The sequence below is a fragment of the Cannabis sativa genome, chromosome 6 (genome assembly GCF_029168945.1).
Source record: "Cannabis sativa cultivar Pink pepper isolate KNU-18-1 chromosome 6, ASM2916894v1, whole genome shotgun sequence".
Lineage (NCBI taxonomy): Eukaryota > Viridiplantae > Streptophyta > Magnoliopsida > Rosales > Cannabaceae > Cannabis > Cannabis sativa.
Genome location: NC_083606.1, coordinates 27,914,966 through 27,941,989, shown reverse-complemented (window position 1 = coordinate 27,941,989; position 27,024 = coordinate 27,914,966). Strand labels below are relative to the sequence as shown.

General features: G+C 32.6%; 3 protein-coding genes across 3 annotated transcripts; 2 read left to right on the top strand and 1 right to left on the bottom strand.

Annotated features, from left to right (window-relative positions):
* Positions 1-1,167: 1,167 nt before the first annotated feature.
* LOC115725139 (protein HOMOLOG OF MAMMALIAN LYST-INTERACTING PROTEIN 5) lies at positions 1,168-4,456 on the top strand. The gene is made up of 6 exons (XM_030654568.2): positions 1,168-1,439; positions 1,559-1,659; positions 2,151-2,260; positions 2,717-2,792; positions 2,957-3,097; positions 3,415-4,456. The coding sequence occupies exons 1-6, from the start codon at positions 1,346-1,348 to the stop codon at positions 4,237-4,239; spliced, it is 1,347 nt and encodes a 448-aa protein (XP_030510428.1). The 5' UTR covers positions 1,168-1,345; the 3' UTR covers positions 4,240-4,456.
* A 131-nt stretch (positions 4,457-4,587) lies between these two features.
* On the top strand, positions 4,588-6,017 carry LOC115725141 (uncharacterized). Its single transcript, XM_030654570.2, has 2 exons — positions 4,588-5,145; positions 5,272-6,017. The coding sequence occupies exons 1-2, from the start codon at positions 4,979-4,981 to the stop codon at positions 5,786-5,788; spliced, it is 684 nt and encodes a 227-aa protein (XP_030510430.1). The 5' UTR covers positions 4,588-4,978; the 3' UTR covers positions 5,789-6,017.
* A 286-nt stretch (positions 6,018-6,303) lies between these two features.
* LOC115725140 (indole-3-acetate O-methyltransferase 1) lies at positions 6,304-11,132 on the bottom strand. The gene is made up of 4 exons (XM_030654569.2): positions 10,843-11,132; positions 10,210-10,632; positions 8,066-8,341; positions 6,304-7,120 (listed from the first exon to the last, which is right to left on the bottom strand). Exons 1-4 carry the CDS (start codon positions 10,954-10,956, stop codon positions 6,767-6,769), a joined length of 1,167 nt encoding a protein of 388 aa, XP_030510429.1. The 5' UTR covers positions 10,957-11,132; the 3' UTR covers positions 6,304-6,766.
* Between the last annotated feature and the right edge of the window lie 15,892 nt (positions 11,133-27,024).

Sequence of the window (27,024 nt, the reverse complement as noted above, 5' to 3'; positions counted from 1 at the left end):
GGAGTCCAAAATATTGATTAAAAAAAACTGTTTAAGAAAATATTGAAAGTGATTTTTTTTTTTTAAAATTTTGATTCTCAATTAAAAAATTGAAAAGCAAAAACAGTTTTATAGAACATGTTTTTAAAAAATATTTTCACTTTTCTAATTTTAAAAACAAAACACTGATTAAAAAAGTATTACCAAACGCCACCTTAATTTCTCATATTATTGAAAGAAAAATTATATGAAAACTAATAATGTTAATTTTTTTTAATTATTCACCGCTAGGATATCTATATAGATTCTCATATAATTAGGACCCGTTTGGTACGCAGGATTGGACTGGATTGGACTGAAAATAATTGGACTGGACTGGACAAGATTGGAATATGCTGAAAGTAAGTTTAAGAATGGACTGGACTATTTTATTTATTTCCTTTTAGAAAAAGAAGAACTTAATAAAAATATATAATAATAAATTAAAATTAAAATATATAATAATAATAAATAAAAATAAATAAATAATTCGTAGCAAAAAAAAAAAAATATCATATATAATTAAGAACATATCATAAATATATAATAAAATATTTTATCATATTTTTTATTTAATAAATAATTAAAATAGTAAAATAAAAATAGTTGGATAATATAAAATTATTTACCTTAAACACTAATTTAATATAAATATTAATTCATTTTAAAAAAATATATATAAATATTAATTTTTTAAAATATTTATATAAATTTCTTAGTAATTTAAAAATAATATATAATTTTATTGTCATATTTTTTTTTTCTTAGAATCAATTTAAGTAACTATTATTTAATTAATAATATTCTAAATTTTAAAAACTTATGTATAATAATTCAAAATTATACATTGTCACTAATTTTAATGAATAAGTTTTTAATAAAAAAAAATGTATAAATAAATATGTGATAATTGTTTCCTTTAAATTCTTATTAAATTTAAAGTATATTAATAAAATTAAAATTAAAAAAACGATAAAAAATAAAAATCTCACTTGTATGGGATTATTTATCCCACCCTGCTGGATGGGATAAATTATCCGAGACAGATGAGGTTCACTGGATTAGTTATCCATACTTCTAATATGCCCAAACACTAGATTGGACAAATTAGCCTGTCTAATCCAATCCAGTCTTGGGTACCAAACGGGCTTTTGACTAAGAGAAAGGGTATGCTTCGCGAAAAACGACGCCGTTACATTGTAGGAAAAAACATACATATGACTGAAGCTCGCCTTGCTTTCCAAAGTTTTGCCTTGCACACTAATCAATTTTGAAAATTGAATCCTCTCTCTTCTTTCTCTCTCTACAATCACAGAGAAAGCCATAGATGGCTGGCGAAAACGAACCCGCGAAGCTCCTTTTACCGTATCTGCAGCGAGCTGATGAGTTACAGAAGCACGAACCTCTCGTATCTTATTACTGTAATTCTTTCTTGCAATCAAAAACCTTAATGTTCGGATTGATATTCTTCAATCTCTAAAACCCTAGTATGCTTATTTGATCTTTAATTTTCTTATTGAATTATTTGATTATCGTGTAGGTCGCTTGTATGCAATGGAAAGAGGATTAAAAATCCCTCAGAGCGAACGTACCAAGACCACTAATGCCCTCCTTATTTCCCTCATGAAACAGCTTGAGAAGGTCATTATTTATACATGTAATCTATTATATAAATTTTTGGGTGATATATTTTTTTAATTTCTTATAATTTGGAAGATGGGTTTTTGGTTTTAATTCGTTTGATCTTCTAGGTTTTTTTTCCCCTGCTCAAAATGCTGTTATAAAAGGACAGGACCGTTAAATTGCATCCGTTTTTGCATTTTTTCTTACCAATGCATGATTAAGTTCTAAATTCACTTTTATCAAATAATAATAATAATAATAATAATAATAATAATAATAATAATAATAATAAAAGTTCTAATTTCACTTGGGTTTCAGCTAATTTAATCAACTGATTAGTGAACTTTAGTTAATAGTAAGTTTGAAATGCACTAGTACTTTGTATTACTATAATATGGCTTTTCTGCTTGTAATGCCCACATTCATTTATGTTCAGTGTGTTTTTTTTTCTCTTTTGTTGGTTCCTTCCTGTTTTTTGTTAATGTTTATAGAAAGTTGTTTCCTTACAGGATAAGAAGTCTCTGAAGTTGGGGTCTGATGACAGTCTATATCTGGAGGGATTTGCCTCAAACGTCTTTGCAAGAGCAGACAAGCAAGATCGTGCTGGTCGAGCAGATTTGTATGTCCACTACTTTTGTTATTCATGCCTATTTATGAAAAGTTATTAAATACTAGCTGCTTTAATTCATTAAGCTTAGAATAACCAATTTATGGTGCTTCATCAGTTGTAGGTGTTTGCATAAGTAGCTTAGTACCATCATTTATGTGTAATCATGGTCAACCGATATCTATGAATATAGTTTGTGATCGGAATTGTGATTAATGTATTGTGAAATTCTTTTCCTTTATATGTAGGCACACATATTACACCCTTCCTCTTGACAGGCTTAACCTTACAGAATTGTTTATGGTGATCATATTGATTCTGAATTATAAATATATGGGATGTATTGGATTGTACTTGTAGTCATCTGTCAATGCCTTCAGTTATGAATCTCTACGTAGATGTCTTTGCTATAGTTTTCTTAAAAGTTTTCATTTCTTTGATCTTGATTTTATTTTCATTTGTTTACAGGGGTACAGCGAAAACATTCTATGCTGCAAGCATTTTCTTTGAGATTCTTAACCAGTTTGGGCCTCTTCAGCCTGATGTGAGTTTTTGTCACATCATAACCTATTAGTTGTATTACTTATGCATCAGCCACTAGGATGTAGATTGTCTCACGCAGATACCTTGATTTATTCCTTATTAAAAACAAGGAGATAAGTAGTTGGTGTTTTAAGTGTTTACTAATACACGGTCTACATTTTACAGCTTGAACAGAAACAGAAGTACGCAGTTTGGAAAGCAGCTGATATTAGAAAAGCTTTAAAAGAAGGAAGGAAGCCTATTGCAGGACCCCCTTCTGGTGAAGATGATCTGTCAATTCCTCCAAGTACAAGTGGCAGAACATATGTAAGTGTCGTAAGTTTCATTATATGTGTCCTTTTGAGTATAAAAGTGTGTGTGTGTATATCATCTCTCTATCATTATATTTCATAGTTGAGAGAACGCAAAGAAAAAAGTATAATACTAGTAAACTCTATTTATAATTTGATGGTATTGATGAGAACTTTAGAATATCTTGAAGAAAGGTCTGTCATCACTCCAAGAGTATAATATCGAATTCTATTATACATATATTTTTTAATTTCTAAGCATTGCAATTTCTGTTTATTAATCCTACTGTTAAATGTTGCGTAAATGGTCTTCTAATGCACTTGTCTTTGTAGGACATTGGACCTAGTGATTTGGTACCCACTATTCCCAGACAGGGATCTGATTCATCTGAGTTTTATGATTCCGGTAATGACCGGCAGCATTCTACAGTTGTTCCACCATCGGATCAACATTCAACTCACACCCCACCACCATTTCAATATCATGATAACGTCAACAACCAGTATCATTCTATAAACACTCAACCACCACCACTGCCTACGCCAAGACAATTCCATGATGAAGTCAACAGTCAGCATTCGGCTAACATCCCGTCCGCTCCTCAAACTTACCCCACCTCTGGTTACCCTTCACATGATATCCACCCACCTCCAGCAAATAGATCTGACACTTCTGATTATCCGCAGACATACCACCAACAACAGCCCTTTCCCGAAGAACCCCATCATCATTTGCCTCATAATTATCCACAAGATACTACTTCTAACCCCTATCCTCATTTCCAATCTTATCCAAGTTTCTCCGAGAGTAGTATCCCAGCAGTGTCTTCCCACTATGCTTCTTACCATCAAGGCTTGGATGCTTCTTATCCCCAGTCAGCTCCTCCAACGACAAGCTATCAACCAGCTGCTCAACCCAAGTCAGCTAGCCGGAATGGTTCTTTTAAAGAACCCGCTCCTGTCCCTCCCCCTCCCCCTGCTCCAGCAAAGTCATATGAGTATGACTGTAACTACCAGCCACCACCTGATAAAGTTGCAGAGGCACAAAAGGCAGCCAGATTTGCAGTTGGTGCATTGGCATTTGACGATGTGTCGATTGCTGTCGACTTTTTGAGAAAATCACTTGAACTATTGACGAATCCATCCGCTGGTCAATGAGCTTCTTTCAGTTAGGTGATAAGGTTGATTGTCCTTCAACTCTGGTTTTGTTGGACAGGGTGGTTTGTAAATGTCAAAAGGATATATATACCGTGAGGTCTATTTAATATTGATACACTTGTGACCTGTGTGAATCATTTTTTTTTGGTTTTTGCCTGAGTTTCCACGATACTATTATGATGAATGAAAAAAAGAAATTGTTTATTCTTTCTACCAATTTGGAACAATAAGAATATTAAGAAACATTTGTTAGGTAGAGCTAATGGAAACAAAACAAGTGGAAGAGTAGAGCTGTTTTAATTAAAAGCAGTTTGGCTCATCAAAAGATAGTAAATAAAATAACATACCCAACAACAATAAGCATATGTTTAAAGCTAGACATGATCCTTAAAAGGAACAGGTTAAAGTTTCATGTTTAACCAAATAAATGTTACACTGAATAAGACAAATCTTTCAGACAACATCCGAAAGCTACTTTGTCCAGCTTTTATCTTTCAGCTGTTACTGTCTCTTGGACGTTTACGAGAAAGAGAGAGCTTCCAGCTTATTTCAAAACTCATTTTGGGAAATGGGATCCTGGTTTCTAAGATTCCATGAACAATTTTCCTACGCGCCTTCTCTGTTCTTAAATAATATCATCATATATCTTTTTCTTCATTTGTATCGATAGCTTTTGTTTGTTACTGCAGGGCTGGCATTTGTTCACACATGACAAAATCTAGAGCAATAATTATAGGCAATGATTGCTGGAACAATTTTAATGACTCCAAATGTTGTCTGTGATTTGGTTTTATGGAAGAAACAGAAGCTACAAGCGCCTATACAAAAAATAAAATGGTACAACAGTACATTGGAAATAACTAGGCTGAAGCTGAAGGAGCTACCTTTTCTTGAAGATTCCGCCAAGTAAAACCATTCGTAAATATTGTCTTTAGTTTCCACTTGCTTTAAACTATCATATTAAGCTATATATTATGCTACATATTGTTTCCTTGTTTTACCTTTACAAGAAATGAAACTCTGTTTTTCAAGTTCTGAAGCATGGTCTAAAGAAAACCATGTTCCTCAAGAAAATGGTGGTTCAATAGAGTTGGCTACGGACTATGTGAAGCCTACAGACTCAAGAACTGTATATGGAATGAAAAAGCAAAAAATACAGCAGAATGAGATTCAGTACCACCAGAAGGTGAAGATGGTGAAGAGAGAAACTCTAGAGGATTTGATCTTAGCCTCACCAACCAGGAAAGAAAAATGTGTTAGAACCGATGCTGCTACTATACAACGCAGCTTTGTCATAAGATTCTTCAAGAGAATCTGTCCCCCCTTCACTGATGACTATGGAGTTACTAATGTCTCTAGATTCAATGTTCACAATGGTTCGATGGAGAGTGTTGTGAATGTTAAAGTAGTTGATCACATTGGAAGAACAAATGATGCTCCATTGAGCAGATGTAAGAGTAGAAATATAAACAAAAAGGTGAGCTTTAGGGTGCCATCTGAGGATGATATAATAATATTTTATGATTCTAATGAGGAATCAGAGAATTGAGAATTTTAACCACTAAGTCTTAACACTCATTTTGGTTTGTGCTGTGACGTTTCTTAATGTGTGAGAGTGACATCTATATAAAAAGAGGTGTAAATGGGAGGAATAATTAATGGAACAACTTTATGTTTCTAAATGTAATGGCCTTTGCTGTTAGCTGAACATAGCCATTGGTTTGCTAACATCACCTGTCTTCTGTTTTTTATATCATGAATTTTATTTTATCAGTCAATTAGGGGCCTAAGATGATTGAATATATTTATGTGTGTGTGTGTGTGTTAATTTGTGTATGTATTAGTACACACACATTAAGGTAAACCCTGGTCAGAAGGGAAAATGTTATTGGCTTGTTAAGTTTGAATAAAGACATGAAGAGACACTATAAAGAAGAGAACAAACTTCTGAGAAGAAAAGGAGATTGCAAATGTTATGCATCAACTGAAATAACTACCAGTTATAGTCAACAAAATAGGAAATTTGAAACTAAAAAATAAAATAAAGGGTACAAAAAAGCAATAGTCATGACACAACTCGTTAGCAGGTGGACAAAAAGCAAACCCCCCACTCATACAACTTAATTTCACATATAAAAAATCATAATAGGCTACCAAGGAAGAAAATTGTAATTGGACTTTACTATAGCTAGCTTTATTTACCTAGTTTACATTTCAAGGGAGCACAAAGTCACAAAGCTCATAAAGAACAAAGGTAACTACAGTCAGTAATAACACCCACAACAACACACAGAAAAAGTAAATAGGAAATATGACCGAAAAAGCCTTACAACAAGTGTCTCCTCTCTTTTTGTGTGTTGAACTCTTTTGATTCACTACGCAATCAAGTAACAAACTAAAGATAGGAGAAAGTGACCAAAACTGAAAAATAAAATAAAAGGACAGTAAAAAAAAAAAAAAGAAAAGAAAAGAAGGAAATCTCCCTCTTTCCTGAATACACCTTTTCTTTTCTTTAACTTTATTTTTTCTACGCAAAAGAAAGAGAGGCCACTATGTGAAAGAATTGTAGCTTCTCAAGTAGTTCTTTGGCTTGGCTTGTGGCTCTGCTTTCTATTCTTGAAAAGAGCTCTTCGCTAAGCTGGTCGCCGAGATGGGCGTCAACTAGGACACCAGCCACACTGCGGCAGCTATTGGCAAGGGCTCTTCCCACTTCAGCTTGATCATCAGGCTGGTTCACCACGAGTGGGCTTCCTCCTTTGAAAACCTCAAGCTTGTTGATGGAAAATGACCCAACTGCTTCTACTACTTCCTTGAAGTCTTGTAAACTTGGTGCATACACTGGAATGTTAAAATTGTCCCTTTTTTCACTGCTAATTAGTCCCTGTCATTATTAACATGTTTCTTAATATGATGATAAGCTAATAAAGTAACATATTAGTGGGATTGAAATTGATAAAAGATTAAATTACTAAAAAATTACTCAGGAGTTTAACATTGGTGGATTATGATATGATGACACTGACAATCTAGCAGGGTATATAACAAGATGAAGTTAAAGTTACTGCTGAAGAATTCATTTTTGTATTCTTCTTTACATATGGAAAATTGAAAAGGCATGTAGTTCTCAAGTACTTTGATTACAGTATATCTCTATAGCCTATTCTTTGAATTGAGAGAAACTAATAGTAATGTGAACTCACTGAGACTCTCACCAAAACCATGAAAAGCTAATGATAATCCATGTACCACAAGGATAAGAATAAGCTATTTATTGATTGATCAGTAGACGGATTATAGCTTTATATATGTACTCACACATTATACAAATAAAAGTCGTTTCTGTTTTTTTTTTATCATAATCTGATCAAAACAATGATCAGTTTGATCAAAAATGTTCTCCTTGTCTTGAAACACAAGACATGATGGTGTTGTGCCTATAATCAAATCACATTGTATATATGAAATTCCATTACTATGGTCAGGAAGGAACACATACATATGGACCACCCACCAGCTGCCATAGTCATTATTTTGCCGACACAGTGAGGAACAAATGAAGGGCTAGATTCATTTTGGAGAGTGTATCTAATGGCTAGAATTAATCAAGTTCAATCATGACCAGTAGAATTTCATAATAAGTTTTTGTAAAACCAACAACACCTAATCATTTTCCCCCCCTCCCCCTCCCCTTTTTTCTCTTGCTTTTATTTTTTCATCAGTTTTGTTATACATATTATAGGTTTTTGGTCTGCCAGAAGAGAAAATGGTAATAAGACACTGTTGACACACAATGATACAATCAGAATGTTTTCGATATAATAATTACCTCTTGGATAAGATCATCCCAAGCATCCTGAAAGTGGGTCCCAAAAAGTAGGCCAGCCCCACCTTGGTCTGTGGGGTCCAGTGAGGTCCTCCCTAAGCAGACAAGGAACATGGACCCACCTCTCTTCATCTCCTTTGATCTTGATGTGAGGAACCCAGCCAAGTCCATTTGAAACTGTTTTTTATATGCTTTTGCTGTGATCTCATTAGCTCCATGGATGAACACTCTGCCTTTGTTATAGGCTGCTGATCTCTTGTCTAACACACATTCTGGCACCTACACCCAACCCAAACTCTCATCACGTTTTCAGCATTGAATCTTATTATGACAAAAAGAAAACATTGGACTCACAAATTTGGGAATTTAATTTTGATTTTCCCATGAACAATTAAAAAAAAGTGTTTTTGGTCATGATAGCTTTTATTTTGTTTATGTATATATAAGCAAGTACTGCTTTAAAATGAGTATCAAATTTCAATGTCTTTTGACCAAAAAGTTGGGCGGTGCAGATTGAGCGAAATTTTTGTATGTTTTAATTTTATATATTTAATTTTTTTATTTCCTTTTGTGGTAAAATTTGTTTGAAGTTTATTTTTTTTTTAAATTTAATACACTAATTAAATATTACTGTTAAATATTAATTATATAATCATTATATATACCATATATATAATAGTAAAATTTCAAAGTAAATTGATTAATTTAGTTAGAATTAGATAATATTTAAGTAATATTTTAAATTTGCAAAAAGATTAAATTTAAAGAAATTAAAAAAAAAAAAATTAAGTATATAAAAATTAATATATAAAAAGATGTTACTAAGAGGAATCCTCGTGCAGATTATGCTCTATAAATTTTTTAGTTTTTTTGTGGATTCTTTGGCGGAGATTATATATATACAATGTAACTATCAAGTAGTTGATTTAGTTGAAAGAATGGCTTATATATATGATTATTTATTACCGATTCCAACTTATAAAATAAAGGTGATCAATGAGAAAGTTTAAATAACTTTTTGGACTTTTAATACTATAGTAACCTTTAAAAAAAAAAAGAAAAGAAAAAAAGGGAAAAAAATGTCAAGCTGGGGGCTTTAACAAATAGAAATTAATTAGAAAGCTTAATTGATGATCATCACCTTTCAAAATACGATTGAGCTACTTAATTATATTACATATATTATATGGAATCATTGATCATTTGTAATCTATAGCTTTCTAACTCTTATATAAAATTAAGACTCTTCTCTCTACAGCATACTTTTGTTTAAGACACTATATCATAATTGTTCTCTACTTTTTATCTACCTACCATCACTAGATCAAATTAATTCGACTATTATTAAATTATTATTACTAAGTATTATTAATTAAGTATACATATATTATTAATACAAAAGCCACCTATTAAGGTGAAGTACGTAAGACTAAAACACAAAATATGTTAATGAATAGATAATCAAACTTATTAGTTTTGTATTAGCTTTGGGATAAGTATTGATGATGAACAATACACATTAACCACTTCATTCAACTTTAAAAAAAAACAATAAATATATATTTCTTTATTAAACAACAGAAAAAAAAAAAAAAAACAAACAAAAACAAACAAAATAGCTATATGTTATTTTCTTAACAGAATATAGGTATATGTTATATATGGCCACGCACATACATAATTATGATATACACGTCAGCTAGTTTAAAATTAGAGACACACGTAGATGATACGAGCCATAGTAAAATTAACAAGAAATTAATGTTATTTAATATAGTCATAGCCTATATATGTTTTGTCTTATATAAATTGTTTCCTCTTAAGACTGACGACCAACAATATTTTCTTGCATTAACATTTTGACCCTCGCGTAACCGGCAAGTAATGAAAAATTTATTAATTTTTAACATTTCATTTTTGTTGCATATTAACATTTTATTTTTAACACTACTATAACCTAGCATATTTTTTTTTTTATGAGGTGGCCTAATATTTATATGGTCATTGGCAACAAACGTCTATGTATATACTGTATATATAATATATATAAACAAACAAGTAATATTATTAATTAATTTGTAGTATAACTAAGGACACATAAAAATTAAAAGAAGAAATAATTAAATATTAATTAGGTACATATATACCTGTGAGAGCCAATGCAAGGAAAAAGCCGAGTAGAAAACGTCAATGGATTTGGCTGGAAAGAGTCTTTTGTAAAAAGAGCCAGGAACACCGGCTGCGAAGTAGGAGCGGTGGGTATCAGCGGCGAGGCACTCCTCCATGCTACCACCGTCGTTGGCTAAAGGAGGAAGAAGCTGAAAGAGGGTGTTGAAATCGTTGCTTGGAAGATCAGAGAAGAAAGCCGAAAACTCTGGTGGTGGATGATGATGATCCAACGCCTCATAACGTTTGATCATGTGCTTTATGATCACATCAACGATGTAGATGGTGTTGTTCCCACACGAGCATCCTAGGTCTGCCACCACAAATGGTACCTCTGCTGAGTTTAGTTGAACTCCATCTAGGGTTTCTTCAAGCAGGTGGAGCATTGATTTAGCATGCAGTGCCTGCATACATACATACATATTTAATTTCTTCTTGTTATTGATATTTTCTTCATTTTTTATTATATTTTTGAAAAATTATTATCTCCTTCTAGAATTCAAACAAATTAAACTCTCTAAAACTTCTCAACCCGCGGTTAGCTTGAAGAAAACATACCATGAGAGAATCACACCATTAATAATAACTATATAACTATTTATATATATATATACCTGGGCTTGGGAATTGTTGGCGTAGCTGGCTTCTCCTTTGCCACCTTTCATGCTTAACATTCTCTCAAGCTTCATATTAGAAACAACAACATTATCACCCTTATTGGGAGCCATCCTTGTTTTTCTTTTTCTTTCTTTTTTTTAAAAAAATTATAAGATGTATTTTATAGAGAGAAAGAGAGTTATGTGACTGAGCAGTTTGAAAAAATGACTAGCCAATGCTGAATATTTATAGAGATATAGAGTGAGAGAGAGAGTGTGTACGAAAGAGAGATTTTTATTTTAATTATTTATTGTTTGCAGGCAGTGGGTTGAAAGAAGTTATATACTGTGTATTCAATATTGAGGACATGAATTATTATAAATTGCATCTCTTGGAGTGGTGGGGGACTAGCTAGTTAGGGGTGCTTCCTTTTCTCAAATTTCTTTAGGCTAGGGTCAGCCATGTGGTGCTACTATTTCTATCTCTTTTCTTTTTTTCGAAAAAAATAAAAAATAAACAAAAAGTGGACACAAAACTAAAGTCTTCTAATTTGCTCCATCTTTTTCGACTCGCTTTTTTATATAAATTATTATGATATATCTAAATCAAGGAATTAATGTAGAATTAATTAGCCTATATCTCAAAGACACAAATGACAAACCGATCAAAAGTGACCCCATTTATATTATTTTGAGGTGTTTGTATGTTATACTAAATCTAACTATATAACAAAAGAGCTTATTACACTAGAAATTGAGTTTTTTTTATTTATTCATAGATTATTTTATTGTATTTTTATTTTTGTCCACCTAACGTGACATGTTTAGGTGGCCAACATCAATGTCACGTGCCAATACATCTCGCTAATAAGAAAGTCAAGTCATCTACTCAACACTTTAACCAACGATAGGGGTCCGAGTACTCAAGCAGGACGACAGAGTGACGAACCAGCCACCTCAAGGGGGCTGGGCGGCCACCCCTAGCCGACCCTATTGCCAGCATAGGCTGCCCAACTTCTGAACATCCCATGGCCGGCCAGCCTTTGGCCTGACAGGATTTCGGTGCGCAGCTTTCATACGTGGACAACAAACAAGATCACAAATTGGGCCTTAACTACCCACAAAAATACAGGGAAAATATTTATTTTTGAGGGGCATTTTAGTCATTTGTATTTTATTAATTTAATATGTAAATAATAGTTTATTTTACCTATTTCTAAAAGGATTTGAAAGGTGTAAGCTCTCTTATATAAAGAGCCTTAGTCAAACCCTAAAACCGTAAGTCATTAAGTCTCAAACTCAAAGCTATAAGTCTTATAACTCATATCTTTCTCTCACACGCCCATTGCTCTTCTCTAACTTGAGATTTCTCAACTCTGATTCCTACATTGTAACCTTTAGAGAGCTACTTCAGATCCCATCACTATAGTGATCTGAGTAGTATTATCTCTCGGTATCAATACAGCTAAAAGGGAAGTAGGTATTTACCCGCTAACTAAGAGGGTCAAAGCTCTATAAAATTCTATGTCTATCTACTTTATTCTTCTAATTGTGTAACACGTGGCAAGCATCAACATTAAATTCGACTCTGCTGTCAGTTGGCCAAATTTGAGGTCAACAGTTTGGTGCTTTCATTGAGAGGAAATTGATAATTTATCTGATCAAACGTCATGGTTAACACGAGGAGAACTTTGGCTACAACATCTACCTCATCAGGTTTCTTAAGACCCTATGATTACATATCCTGATATTTGTATTTCAGTTACAACTGGAATCTCCACGAACACCACATATGGCCACTCTTGCCATCTCAGCAGGCACCACCAATCTGGCCACCACACCTGGCTAGGTTGACACAACTATTCTAGTGGATCTAAATAATCGGTCCATGCCTCCTATGGAGGACCCTTCATTGGTGCCTCCCATTGAAGGAAGGACCCACGTGGAGCGGCCCCCAAACAAAACAACCAGACCTTGTCCCCAGTATTATGCTGGAGAGACGGGGCTAGGAATCGGCGAGCCCCATATATACTTGGGAAAAGATCTCAAGTTAGCTAGACTTAGAGAGGCTGTCTGCCAAGTCAGCTAGACTGAAGAACCACGCGCTATTAACTATGATGTATGTGCACAATAGAGACTTGAATTTCTAGGATGGATGGATGACTAGAAGTACATCCTTCAATCTCACTAGGCGAAGCTAGACCGTCGCAATCCATAAGCTAGCGACTTGATAAGGCGGTTAAATGAAAGAACTGTTTGGAGAGGTCAGGATCTAATCAAAGATCCACTCTTAGGGATACTAGTCAACAAATCGGGGAGGGTCTACCAATAGACTGTCCAACCAGGTTCCTAAGGAACTAGGATAGACCTTCCCCTACCCAAAGGAGGAAAAGCCTTGCCATGAAGGCCTGATGGTGAGAATAGCTAGATCTCGGCAACCAACAATCTAGGGGCCCGACCAGGGATCTCAGGCTCTACAACACCCCCACTTGGACAACCTCTGGCCGGCCAGCCTTTTGGTGGTACACCCCTGGTTGGCCAGCAGGGTGAACTCCTGATCCGGGGCCTTTGGGAGAAAGTAGCCCAAAGGCTGATCTTCAACTGTCTGGGTCCAGGAATGGGTGGAAACACCCAAAACAACAACTTGAGAAGTGAGTCTAGTCACTTCTGATATCTAGATCCAGCTAAGTCCAACAACTTATGCGATCTACCCACTCTTAATACACCAGATGTACCAGCAATCGAGGGATACGAGTGGCTAGGCCCTACCTAGCATAGAATTGGCTAGCCAAGGCCAGTCACCCTATCTAAGAGCGGCCGGCCAAGGAGAGAAATAGAGCTAAAAGCTTGCTGGCCTCCACCATACCCTCTCCCAGAGTATGACCAACCAGACCTTGACACATTCAGGGTTGTAGCCTATTCAAGAAGGGCCAGTCAGCCAAGTCCCTGCAGCAATGGATCCTTTTATGCAAGCACAGTTGGACCAAATAAGGGATATGATCAAGGGCCTAGCGGGTCCAAAACCTTCGGACCTTGAACTAGACAGGTCAAGGGCATCACCATTCTCAGCATACATAAATACCTTATCCTTGCCAAAGTTCAAGATGTGAGTATGAAAGATGTATACCGGACGAGAAGACCCACTAGCACACATCAAGTATTTCGAGATGCAACTTGATCTCAAAAAAATTACTGGTGATGTGCGGTGTCGCATATTCTCGATAACTTTGTCAAAAAAAACTCCACAATAGTACTTCAAGCTGGCCCCAAGAAGATTCAATTCATGGAAAGAGTTTTTCCGAGAGTTCTACACATAGTTCTCATTCTCGAGGATGATACCATTACCGCTGAAAGATCTTGTCAAAGTCAAATAATGATAAGGAAAACCTTTAAAGGATTACATCCAAAGATTCATGGTCGAGGCCACCAAGGTCAAAGGCCTAACAGAAGAAAGACAATGAACATACTAGGGGGCATCCTTCCATTGAGTGACTTTTGGAAACATATTTGGAGGATCTCGACCAACAACATGAAGGAGTTACTCGACAGAGATGATGGCTTTATCATGCTGGAGGAAGCTGTCCGATAAGCCTAGACAGGGCAAGTCGACAATAGGCAGTCGCGAGCATCTTGCCACCCCACGACTTGTCAAGTGTAGAGGCTGGCACTAGAAACTTTGCCTAAACCTCTAGTGGCAAAAACACTAGGGACAAGCGCAATAATAATAGCTCTAGAAGAAATAGTGGCAAAAAGGGGAAGTGAAACACTTCTCCCACGCCACAAAACCAGAAAGACAAGGAGGAGAAGTACACTTGCTTCACCCTCTTAATGGAGAAACCTGAGGCCATCTTCATGGTCACTCAGGGAACAGTCCCATACAATAAGGCCAAGGCCGGCCTTGAGGGTAGGCAGACTAGGCGTGCGCCTCGGGCCCCCGAACGCCCAGGGCCTCGAATTTGTGAAAAAAAATATTAATATATAGATAAAGTGTTAAATTAGAAGAAAATATAATAAAAAATTATTTGGTGTAGTGGTAAAAGGTCTTATTGTAAAGTAAGAGGTCATGGGATCAATTCCTAACCTCTACTTTTTAATTTTTTTAAAAAATATTTAATGTGTGGTTATGAGGGATTGAACCTTTGACTTCTTAAGAATTTTTAAAAATTTACCATTACACTAAGCACTAGAACTATCATTTTTATAATAGTTAAATTATATATAGGGGCCCCAAAATTTGATTTCCCCTTAGGCCCCATATACGTTAGGACCAGTCCTGAATAAGGCCCCTCCCATCAAAAGGGAGTTGAGCAAGAGGGATATGTCAAAGTTTTATCAGTTTCATACTGACTTCGGCCATGACACCAATGAGTATCAAAATTTTAAGAGGGAGATCAAATTCCTAATAAGGAAGAACTGTTGGAAATTATTTTAACAGATTTACCCACACGTATGTTGATTAACACCCTAAATATGAACTTTCTAAAACGATGAAATAAACACATATAAAGTTTAGTAAACCTTACATTGGGTGCAGCGGAATAATATGACTCCTTCCGTTCAGATATCTAGCCCTTGATTCCTTTCTGTAGCAGAGCATTATCAATATCTGAACCTGGATCTCTTTCTCTGATTCTTTTGTGCTGAAACTCCTTCTTGCTGAAAGTCTTTCTTCACGATCTTCCTCACTATGGTTGAGGTATAGTGTGGGCACTACTCTAACACTAAGAATTTCGAAATTCAAGGAAGAAGAGAGAGAGAGTGGGGTCGGCCAAAGATAGGGAGAGAGAGAGGCTCAGTTTTTTCTGAATGAAAAGTCAGAAGAAAAGTGTTTTTTTCCTGAAGCCTTCACTATCTATTTATAGCATTCCACTAGGGTTAGGTTTGAATTATTTGGCATTAACATAATGAAAATATCAGAGGTAAATTCCTATAAAAGTGGCCGGCCCTATACATGTGGATTTGGGCCTCACTTTTTGCAATTTTGCAGTTTTATCTTTTCTGCATCTGATTTTCTCAAAAACGCCAATTTTCTAATTCAACCATTTAAATGCCAATTCTAACTATTTAATAACTATAAATAATTGTTAAATAACATTGTCATTTATCATATTTATTAATTGAACCATACAAAGTATCATAATTAAGAAATATGCCCCTAAAGCTCTTTCTTTACAATTTCGCCCTTACTTATTGAAAAATTCACAAATAGACATAGTCTAATTTGAGAATTATAATTGATTAATCAAAACCAATTATATGAGTCTTACAAGCAATATTATCTCAACTAGTGCGGGGACCATGGGTCTATATAACCGAGCTTCCAATAAGCAGATAAAGAATTTATCACCTAAATTCACTGACTTATTAATTCTTTGTTGAATCCACGCATAGAACTTAGAATTGCACTCTCGGTATATAGAATGCTCTATATGTTCCACCATATAGACACATCATTAGTTATCCATTGTTATAATCCTAATTTGATCAATAATCCTCTATATGAATGATCTACACTGTAAAGGGATTAAATTACCGTTACACCCTACAATGTATTTAATCCTTAAAACGCTTAACCCCGTATAAATGATATTTCAGCTTATGTGAAATGAGATCTCCACCATTTATTTTCGTTTGGTCAAGCTCGAAGGAGATCATCCTTTACTTACTATTCGCCAGATAGAAGCTATAGATTCCATGTTTATGTTAGCGCTCCCTCTCAATTGCACTACCGTGTTCCCAAAATGTACGTATCACCCTAACCTAAAAGTAGGCTTAACTAACAAATCAAAGAACACGAATAGCCTCCTGAGATTGAGCCTAATCATAACAGGATTAAGATCATTTGATCTAGGATCAACTAGGCGATATTGACTTGAATAGATATTACGGTAAGTTTAATAAATCTAAGTCAAAGTTCAATATCGGTCCCTTCCGATGCATACTCCATGCATCCAACCTGAGCTTTACTTTAACCAATGCTCTGGAAAGAACATAGCATTTCTCCAAATGCAAGTAAACTCTGCTGTAGATTATCATATCAGTAAAATCCTATGTCTGCTAAATCTAGGAAACTTTATTCACATAGTCATGTTTACTTTCCAATGTGTTGACAGCACAATAAACAGGATCAAGTATGTGAAAAGGGTTTCAGATGAATTTATACATTATGCACATATAATCATGAAATAAATCATGTGAACCATGCAACATTAAATGTTATTTCTGATCTATGTTAATAAGTAAATCTGATTATATTGAAATGAGTTTTATTTAGGGCATAAAACCCAACAAACTCCCACTTGCACTAATATAAAACAAAATGTGCATTTCAAATAATCTCAACACCTTAATATACAAATCAAGTGTAGTAGTAGTAAACTCCTCGTAATAGGATCTGAAAGGTTGAATTTAACCACAACTTTTTCTCCACTATTACTCTTCCTTTAATCACAAAATCATTAATAATGTGAAATTCCTCTCTATATGTCTACTCTCTTGGGATACTAGATTCTATACCTTTGGCAACTACTTCTTGGTTATTCAGGAAGTAACATTAGTAGTTAAGGCAATTTGGAATGGTGCTAAAAATGTATAGAACTTTCCTTAGACTGAATAAGTACCTTTCCTGTAACTTTAACATTCAGTCCCCTTCTAGTAGACCTAGAGACTTCAGATTGGTTTTTATACTTCTCCAAAATCACTATTCCACCCCAAGAGTAATCACCATCTTATCAGAAAGATTTTCTAGCACAAAGGCAAATTTAGAAATCTGATGTGGTGTAGTCTAAGAGTTTTAAACACACCCTTATAGACTAACATATAGTTCCTCTTCTTTATCTTAAGATTTACTTGATTGTCTTCCAATGTTCTTCTCCTGGATTAATCTGATACCTACTCATTACTCCCACTCAACAGCAGGTGTCTGGTCTAAGGCATACAAAAGCATATCTAAGACCTCTCACTATTGATTTAAGAAATTCTTTCATGGCTTTATCTTTTCTGGAATAGTTGAGACTTTTCCTTAGATAAATAAAATCTATGCCTAGAAGTCGAGAAGCTTCTATAGATTGCCATTAGAAAGAAAATGCTTCAGCATCTTACTAAAGTAAGTTGCTTGCATTAGAGTAAGTAATTACTAGGTATACCACAAGCCATAGGTTTAGATAAACTCAAACCTATAATACTAGGAACAGGAAGTTTTGTTAAGTCCATTGAATAGACATATTAACAAAATTTCCTTTTATGTCCTTGTAATATAAAAATTTAGGTTACTCCATGTGAATGGATTAAACCATAGTTCTATTGGCTTTTCTGTTGGGTTTTATGCCCTAAATAAAACTCATTTCAATATAATCAGATTTACTTATTAATATAGATCAGAAATAACATTTAATGTTGCATGGTTCACATGATTTATTTCATGATTATATGTACATAATGTATAAATTCATCTGAAACCCTTTTCACATGCTTGATCCTGTTTATTGTGTCGTCAACACATTGGAAAGTAAACATGACTATGTGAATAAAGTTTCCTAGATTTATCAGACATAGGGTTTTACTGATATGATAATCTACAACAAGAGTTTACTTGTATTTGGAGAAATACTATGTTCTTTCCAGAACATTGGTTAAAGTAAAGCTCAGGTTGGATGCATGGAGTATGCATCGGAAGGGACCGATATTGAACTTTGACTTAGATTTATTAAACCTACCGTAATATCTATTCAAGTTAATATCGCCTAGTTGATCCTAGATCAAATGATCTTAATCCTAATATGATTAGGCTCAATCTCGAGAGGCTATTCGTGTTCTTTGATTTGTTAGTTAAGCCTACTTTTAGGTCAGGGTGATACGTACATTTTGGGAACACGGTAGTGCAATTGAGTGGGAGCGCTAGCATAAACATGGAATCTATAGCTTCTATCTGGCGAATAGTAAGCAAAGGATGATCTCCTTCGAGCTTGACCAAACGAACATAAATGGTGGAGTACTCATTTCACATTAGCTGAAATATCATTTATACGGGGTCAAGTGTTTTAAGGAATAAATACATTGTAGGGTGTAACGGTAATTTAATCCCTTTACAGTGTAGATCATTCATATAGAGGATCATTGATCACATTAGGATTATAACAATGGATAACTAATGATGTGTCTATATGGTGGAACATATAGAGCATTCTATATACTGAGAGTGCAATTCTGAGTTCTATGCGTGGATTCAACGAAGAATTAATAAGTTAGTGAATTTTAGTGCTAAATTCTTGATCTACTTATTGGAAGCTCGGTTATATAGACCCATGGTCCCCCCACTAGTTGAGATAATATTGCTTGTAAGACTCATGTAATTGGTTTTGATTAATCAATTATAATTCACGAATTAGACTATGTCTATTTGTGAAATTTTCACTAAGTAAGGGCGAAATTGTAAAGAAAGAGTTAACAGGGGCATATTTGTTAATTATGATACTTTGTATGGTGCAATTAATAAATATGATAAATGACAATATTATTTAATAATTATTTATAGTTATTAAATAGTTAGAATTGGCATTTAAATGATTGAATTAGGAAATTGGCATTTTTGAGAAAATCAGATACAAAAAGTGGTAAAATTGCAAAATTGCAAAAATCAAGGCCCAGTCCACCTAGCCTAGGGCCGGCCACTTATGTCATCTTTTTTAAATGATTTTTTCATTATTTTAATGCCATATAATTCAAATCAAACCCTAGTGGAATGCTATAAATAGATAGTGAAGGCTTCAGGAAAATAACACACTTTTCTTCTGACTTTTTCTATTCAGAAAAAACTGAGCCTTCTCTCTCCCTATCTTTAGCTGACCACTCTCTCTCTTCTTCCTTGATAATTTCGAAATCCTTAGTGTATGAGTAGTGCCCACACACATCAAGTGATACCTCAATCATAGTGAGGAAGATCGTGAAGAAAGATCATCAGCAAAGGAGATTCAGCATCAAAGATTCAGAGAAAGAGATCCAGGTTCAGATATTGATAATGCTCTGCTACAGAAAGGAATCAAGGGCTAGATATCTGAACGGAAGGAGTCATTATAATTCCGCTGCACCCAATGTAAGGTTTCTTAAACTTTATATGTGTTTAATTTATCGTTTTAGAAAGTTCTTATTTAGGATGTTAATAAACATACTTGTGAGTAGATCTAAGATCCTGGTAAAATAAATTCCAACAACTGGCCTCAGAGCCATGGTAATTGATTTACTTACATGTAATTTGGACTTTAAAACGATTGATTGTATGTTTTTTGGATGGTATCATGTTGTATTGAGTGTTATTTGATGATTGATTGATGTTTGTGAAATTTTCGTGAAAAATAATTGTGATTTCGTTTCTGGAATTATTTTTATTGGATAGTATGGAAAAAATTAAGCAAGTTAGCCTTTTACAGAACTCAATTTGGATTTTATTTGAATTAGTTATGATTTTTTGAAGATTTGACAAAATCGGAAATTTGTCTTGATAGTTTCACGATCGCAGAACTGTCCGTACAGTTTCGGATTTTTTCCTTTTTCTTCAATTTTTCATACTTTTTCATGGAATTAACTTCCAATTTTTTGTATGGTTTTGTATATATACTATTACTATTCCTAATTCAATTCTAATTATCATTTTGAATTAATTTAATTTTTTTTAATTTAATTCAAGATATTAGTGTAATTTGAATTTGAATAGAATTAGTATTTATCTTTTTGCTTAAAAATCTATCTTATTTTAAAATTTGATTATATCTTATCTTATTTTAAATTTAAAAATAAGATATTAATAATCATGTAATTTTTAAATGATATAAGATATTTTGCTAATTTTTTTTTTAAATTTTGTTATTTTATTTATTTAAATTACATTTAAAATTTGAAAAAGATATTTATTTATCTTTTCTAATTTTTTATTTAATTTTTATTTATAAAATAACATTTAAAATTTAAAAGTAGTTAGCAATTTTTTTTTTGAAATGATATTTAGGTTGGTTGAAACCTAATTTTTCAAAAATTGTAGGTTTAATTTTAAATTTAAATTTTTTAAAAATTTCGAATTTTTCAAATTTTTTTTAAATTTTTCGAAAAATTATTTTTTTATTTAATTAATTATTTTCGAAATTAAATATTTAATTTAAAATTAAATAAATCCTACATCCAACTATCCAACTAACCTTGTTGCAGGAGTATGTGTTTTAGCTTATGTGTAAGTTTTTAAAACCTATTATTACTTGATTGCAAATAGCCATGGTTACTTTTTGCCAGATCTAATGATCTGATGGCTCCCTTGGTCAAGATAATAATTTGTAACAGGTATATTTACAATCTTCTTTCATCTGTGTATGACCTAGCAACATGATAGGACCCATCCAAAGTGTGCCTGTGTGAGCCTATGTGTTTAATTTTATTATAGATGCATATAGGTTAATGTTGCTAAATAAAATGTCATAGTCATTGATAGATTTTATTTAGGCCCATTTAGTTTTGGGCTTATTCAATTAATAACAGTTGTTCTTATTAAGGTTAAATTCCTCTCTTTTGGGCCTTGTGTGAGAGTTGGGAGCCATAGAAGTGGGTACGACATACTGAACCCGACCCCTCACACAAACCACCCCAATTGTGAAGGCCCATTTGCCTGATTTGAATGACTGTACTAGGTTAATTAAACTAGTTTAACCTAATAAAATTGATTAGCAACATAATTAATTTCATTTATTTTGAAATTAATTTAAGAAAATTATAGTTTAAAGAATTTTTTTTATTCTAAGCTAAACTATATGTATTTTCTTGTATTTAATTAAATATAGAATTATAACCATCTAGATTCTTTCTGGAACTTAATTTAAATTTTTCATTAAATATTCTTATTTAAGTTGATATTTAGTTATCTACAACTAACCAACTTAAATCTGAATATCTTTTGAATTTCAAATTTCAAAATTAAGTTGAGGAATTTTAGGCATTGGTTATTAAGATTCTTTAGATATTTTTTAAGTTAATATCTTTTCAAATATTAACTTAAAATGGAATATTTTCAAATTAAGTGGTTATAACTTAATTTTTGATATTTAATTAAATTTAAATTTGAAAACTATTTAGGTTCTAGATTTTTTCTAATACAACCTAAATTAGATATTTTTTCAAATTTTGTGGAAAAGATACTTAGTCAAATAAGATATTTTCTAGATAGTTATTTCTAGACTACTTATTATTTCTAATAGTAAAATAGGAAAATATTATACATTGTGAAATTAATTATTTAAATAATTAATTTTGGTACAATTTATTTTAAGTATATTTTTTCCTAGTATTAAACTAGAAATTAATAATTAAGCCTTCTCTACACTTAATTATTTATTTCTTGAATTTAATACATTTAATTAATTTGAAAATTAAATATCTAAGTTGATTTTTATCATCATACTTAAATATTTCTTTTTCATGACATTTAATTAAATAGAAAATTATTTTTAGTTGAAATTTAATTTTTCAACTAAATTTAAATAATTTTCAAAATATATTTTTTCTTTATTTTATTAATCAATTTTCGAAATTGCATTTCTTAAATGCTAGAATTTCGAATTTTATCTTGAAAAATAGATTAAGTTGTAAATTAATTATTTTAATTAATTCTTGGATCAACTTAAATCAATGATTTTTTCATTTATTGATTAATTTAAAATAAATTGAATTAAAGTATATTATTAGAAATAGAATTAATTAGTCAAAGGAAAATCTAGATAGGTGATATTTTTGCTTGAAGTATTTTTCTAGTGTATTTAATTAAATAGAAAATTAATATTTAAGTTGATTTTCATCATCATACTTAAATATTTGTAATTTTTCTTATATATTTAATTAAATAGGAAAATTATATTTTTTTGTTGTAAATTAATTTTATTAATTAATTTTGGGCCAACATTAAATTAGAAAAATTTTTCCAGGATTTATTTTTTATTTTAATATGCATTTTTCGAAAATTGTATTCTTATATACTTTAATTTTTCGAAATGCAATATATATTTATAGAAAATTAAATTTGAGTTGTAAATTAATTTAAATTAATTTTGTAACAACTTAAATATTTTTTTCTAAATATTTATTGGAAATTATTACTAAGATGGAAATAATTCATGTTATTTTCATATCCATCTAAGTAAAATTTATAAATATTAAATTAAAATTTATATTTAGAATTTTTCATTCTAAATTGGAAATTTTAAATAAATAAATATATATTTAAAATAAATAGAATAAATAAAGAGAATAAAAGAAAATACAACTCTTTTTAAATAATGAGCTTTATTATCAAGAGACATTCGATCTCCATTGTGGGTTTTACACCGCGTTTGTTTTAGTGAGTAATCCTCCCTAATGGAGGAACGTTCATTAGCAATTTCGCACCGTTTAACCTCGCATGATAAGTAGTTTGTAAGTGTTTTGTATGGTATGGATCACCCTAATGGTGGCGACCATACTTGACTTGCAAATTATGAAACAATGGTGGAAGCTCATAAGATAGAATTGCCTTGACTCTCGCCTAAACGGGACAACGCTGAATTCCAATCTTGATCGAATAAAAGGTTGCTAGAATGTTTAACATTTTAGACGAGCTGACAACTCTATTCAATGAATGGTAGCTTTGACTCTCGCCTAAACGGGACACTGATATCAGTTTGTTGAAAACCTTGGAAATTATTTAGGATTGTAAGTTTTAGTATTTTCACTTGTCATTCCTACTTACTATATGTTTATAATTTCTGAATTGTGTATGAATTTATATTGAACCATGTTATTTTCTGTTATTAAGTTGTAGTTTAATTTCGAATCTTCATTGTTGGTCTAACTTGGCTTGTTTATCTAATGAGATAAATCCCTAGTGGATTTTCACCATTAGACATACATAATAGTGTTAGATCTCGAAAGATAAATATTGTATATGCGACATCTAGCTGTTCATCAATTGATGACACCTTAGACTAGTATTTTTACGATATAAAACAAGAAGATTATATAAATAAGATTACTTTGACTTTCGCTAATCGAAGCATCGTTGGATTCTTATTTTAAACGAAATTATCCTAATTCCTCTTAGCTTATTCATTTCGAATTAGCTTTAAAAACATATCATTGGATGAATGGTCTATAAATCATTTCATGTCATTTTATATGACGCATATGATTATAATCCCGAAATTCTATTCCCAATTGATATAAATCCTCAATCTTAGAAATTTCCTACTTGTATGGGCAAATCTACTTAGAGTTTGTATTAGTAGTGCTGGTCCAAGATAGAATTACTCATTATATTTGGTATAAATTTAAGTCTTTGACTTTAATTTTAGATTCCAAATAGAAATTTTCTTAAATTTCTAATTCCAGAATACAATACAGTTACACTTTCTCAAGTGTTTAATATCCATCTTTTATTAATGGATTAAAGCGTATGGAATGTGAGTTAGGTATTCTGTGACCAGGATCCACTTGAAGTATTCTAAGAACTCTTTGATGTAACTAAACCTATGTCATCATAGACACTACCACATTTTCTTAATCTATGGCATTTGTATCTTGTTCATAGTGGTTTTGACAAGATCAATCTCTGCAAAGAGTTAATATGCCTATATCCACTGAAAGTAGTTCATCTCATTCGCAGATGGATGTACATTCAGGGGTGGATATGAGTTTTTCGTTGTATTCTTAAAACGATAACTCTAGATTATACCTTATGCAAAGAAATTTGAAATGTTTGAAAAATTTCATCAATTTCTAGCAATGGTTAAACACCATTAAGGTATGTGGTTAAAGATCTTGCGAACTGATAGGGGTGGAGAAATAGTTAGTAGATATGCAGTTCAAAGATCATTACATTGATTTTTGAATTATATCCAAACTTACCTCCCCAGAAATTTCGATTTGCATATTGATGATTAGTTACTAGTCGTTGCCTAAGTCCTTCTATGGTAATACAATTTCAGAATGATGTAATGGTTGTATACTTAATGTAAATCATTACTAGATTCATGGATGACCTAATCAAAATCTTAAGAAAGGCTAGAACTGTTAACCATGGTTTGTTAGCTTTTCTAAGTGATTAGGGGTGGACCATCCCATTGTCAATAGATAAGAAAGTGTTTGTTCAAACAAATACTACTTTTCTAAGAAAATGACTAAGTCTGAAAACAAGTAGCAAATAAAGGAGATATTTAATTCTTGATTCCAAAAGTGTTCTATCATCTTATATGACATATGATGATCCCACTGCCTCTGTTGTCTTGTCACAACCAAAGAGGTTAATACCATTTATTTTTCTTCGACATAATTCGCGGTACCTTGTCGTAGTGGGAGAGTTTCTAGGAACTCACCTTCTTATGACTTGGGAGACACTAGTGATTAAAATCCATTGTGAGTTTAAACAAGTAATGGATTGTCAAGATAAGAAACTAAGAAGAAAGCCTATAGAACTATGGTTTAATCCATTCACATGGAATAACCTAAAGTTTTCTATTACAAGGACATAAAAGGAAATTTTCGTTTATAAGTCTATTCAATTGACTTAACAAAACTTCCTGTTCCTAGTATTATAGATTTGAGTTTATCTAAACCTATGGCTTGTGGTATACCTGGTAATTACTTACTCTAATGCAAGCAACTTACTTTAGTAAGATGCTGAAGCATTTTCTTTCTAATGGCAATCTATAGAAGCTTCACAACTTCTTAGGCATAGATTTTATTTATCTAAGGAAAAGTCTCAACTATTCCAGAAAAGATAAAGCCATGGAAAAATTTCTTATATCAACAGTGAGAGGTCTTAGATATGCTTTTGTATGCCTTAGACCAGACACCTGCTGTTGAGTGGGAGTAATGAGTAGGTATCAGATTAATCCAGGAGAAGAACATTGGAAGACAATCAAGTAAATCTTAAGATAAAGAAGAGGAACTATATGTTAGTCTATAAGGGTGTGTTTAAAACTCTTAGACTACACCATATCAGATTTCGAAATTTGCCTATGTGCTAGTAAATCTTTCTGATAAGATGGTGGTTACTCTGGGGGTGGAATAGTGATTTTGGAGAAGTGTAAAAACCTATCTAAAGTCTCTAGGTCTACCAGAAAGGGACTGAATGTTAAAGCTGCAGGAAAGTTACTTATTCAGTCTAAGGAAAGTTCTATACATCTTTGGCACCATTCCAAATTGCCTTAAACTACTAGTGTTAATTTCCTGATTAACCAAAAGTAGTTGCCAAAGGTATAGAATCCAGTATCCCAAGAGAGTAGACATATAGAGAGGAATTTCACATTATCAATGATTTTGTGATTAAGGAAGAGTAATGGTGGAGAAAAGGTTGTGTTTAATTCAGCCTTTCAGATCCTATTACGAGGAGTTTACTACTACTACACTTGATTTGTATATCAAGGTGTTGAGATTATTTGAAACGCACTTTTTGTTTTATATTAGTGCAAGTGGGAGTTTGTTGGGTTTTATGCCCTAAATAAAACTCATTTCAATATAATCAGATTTACTTATTAATATAGATCAGAAATAACATTTAATGTTGCATGGTTCACATGATTTATTTCATGATTATATGTACATAATGTATAAATTCATCTGAAACCCTTTTCACATGCTTGATCCTGTTTATTGTGTCGTCAACACATTGGAAAGTAAACATGACTATGTGAATAAAGTTTCCTAGATTTATCAGACATAGGGTTTTACTGATATGATAATCTACAACAAGAGTTTACTTGTATTTGGAGAAATACTATGTTCTTTCCAGAACATTGGTTAAAGTAAAGCTCAGGTTGGATGCATGGAGTATGCATCGGAAGGGACCGATATTGAACTTTGACTTAGATTTATTAAACCTACCGTAATATCTATTCAAGTTAATATCGCCTAGTTGATCCTAGATCAAATGATCTTAATCCTAATATGATTAGGCTCAATCTCGAGAGGCTATTCGTGTTCTTTGATTTGTTAGTTAAGCCTACTTTTAGGTCAGGGTGATACGTACATTTTGGGAACACGGTAGTGCAATTGAGTGGGAGCGCTAGCATAAACATGGAATCTATAGCTTCTATCTGGCGAATAGTAAGCAAAGGATGATCTCCTTCGAGCTTGACCAAACGAACATAAATGGTGGAGTACTCATTTCACATTAGCTGAAATATCATTTATACG

What these genes read in the sequence shown, in the direction of transcription:
- LOC115725139 (XM_030654568.2), top strand. Translation starts at nt 1,346, where the DNA reads ATGGCTGGCGAAAACGAACCCGCGAAGCTCCTTTTACCGTATCTGCAG. An exon ending in ACCTCTCGTATCTTATTACT is followed by an intron (nt 1,440 to 1,558) that starts GTAATTCTTTCT and finishes ATTATCGTGTAG; the next exon opens with GTCGCTTGTATGCAATGGAA. An exon ending in TCATGAAACAGCTTGAGAAG is followed by an intron (nt 1,660 to 2,150) that starts GTCATTATTTAT and finishes GTTTCCTTACAG; the next exon opens with GATAAGAAGTCTCTGAAGTT.
- LOC115725141 (XM_030654570.2), top strand. Translation starts at nt 4,979, where the DNA reads ATGATTGCTGGAACAATTTTAATGACTCCAAATGTTGTCTGTGATTTG. An exon ending in TTTCTTGAAGATTCCGCCAA is followed by an intron (nt 5,146 to 5,271) that starts GTAAAACCATTC and finishes CTGTTTTTCAAG; the next exon opens with TTCTGAAGCATGGTCTAAAG.
- LOC115725140 (XM_030654569.2), bottom strand. Translation starts at nt 10,956, where the DNA reads ATGGCTCCCAATAAGGGTGATAATGTTGTTGTTTCTAATATGAAGCTT. An exon ending in CCAACAATTCCCAAGCCCAG is followed by an intron (nt 10,633 to 10,842) that starts GTATATATATAT and finishes GTATGTATGCAG; the next exon opens with GCACTGCATGCTAAATCAAT. An exon ending in CCTTGCATTGGCTCTCACAG is followed by an intron (nt 8,342 to 10,209) that starts GTATATATGTAC and finishes GGTTGGGTGTAG; the next exon opens with GTGCCAGAATGTGTGTTAGA.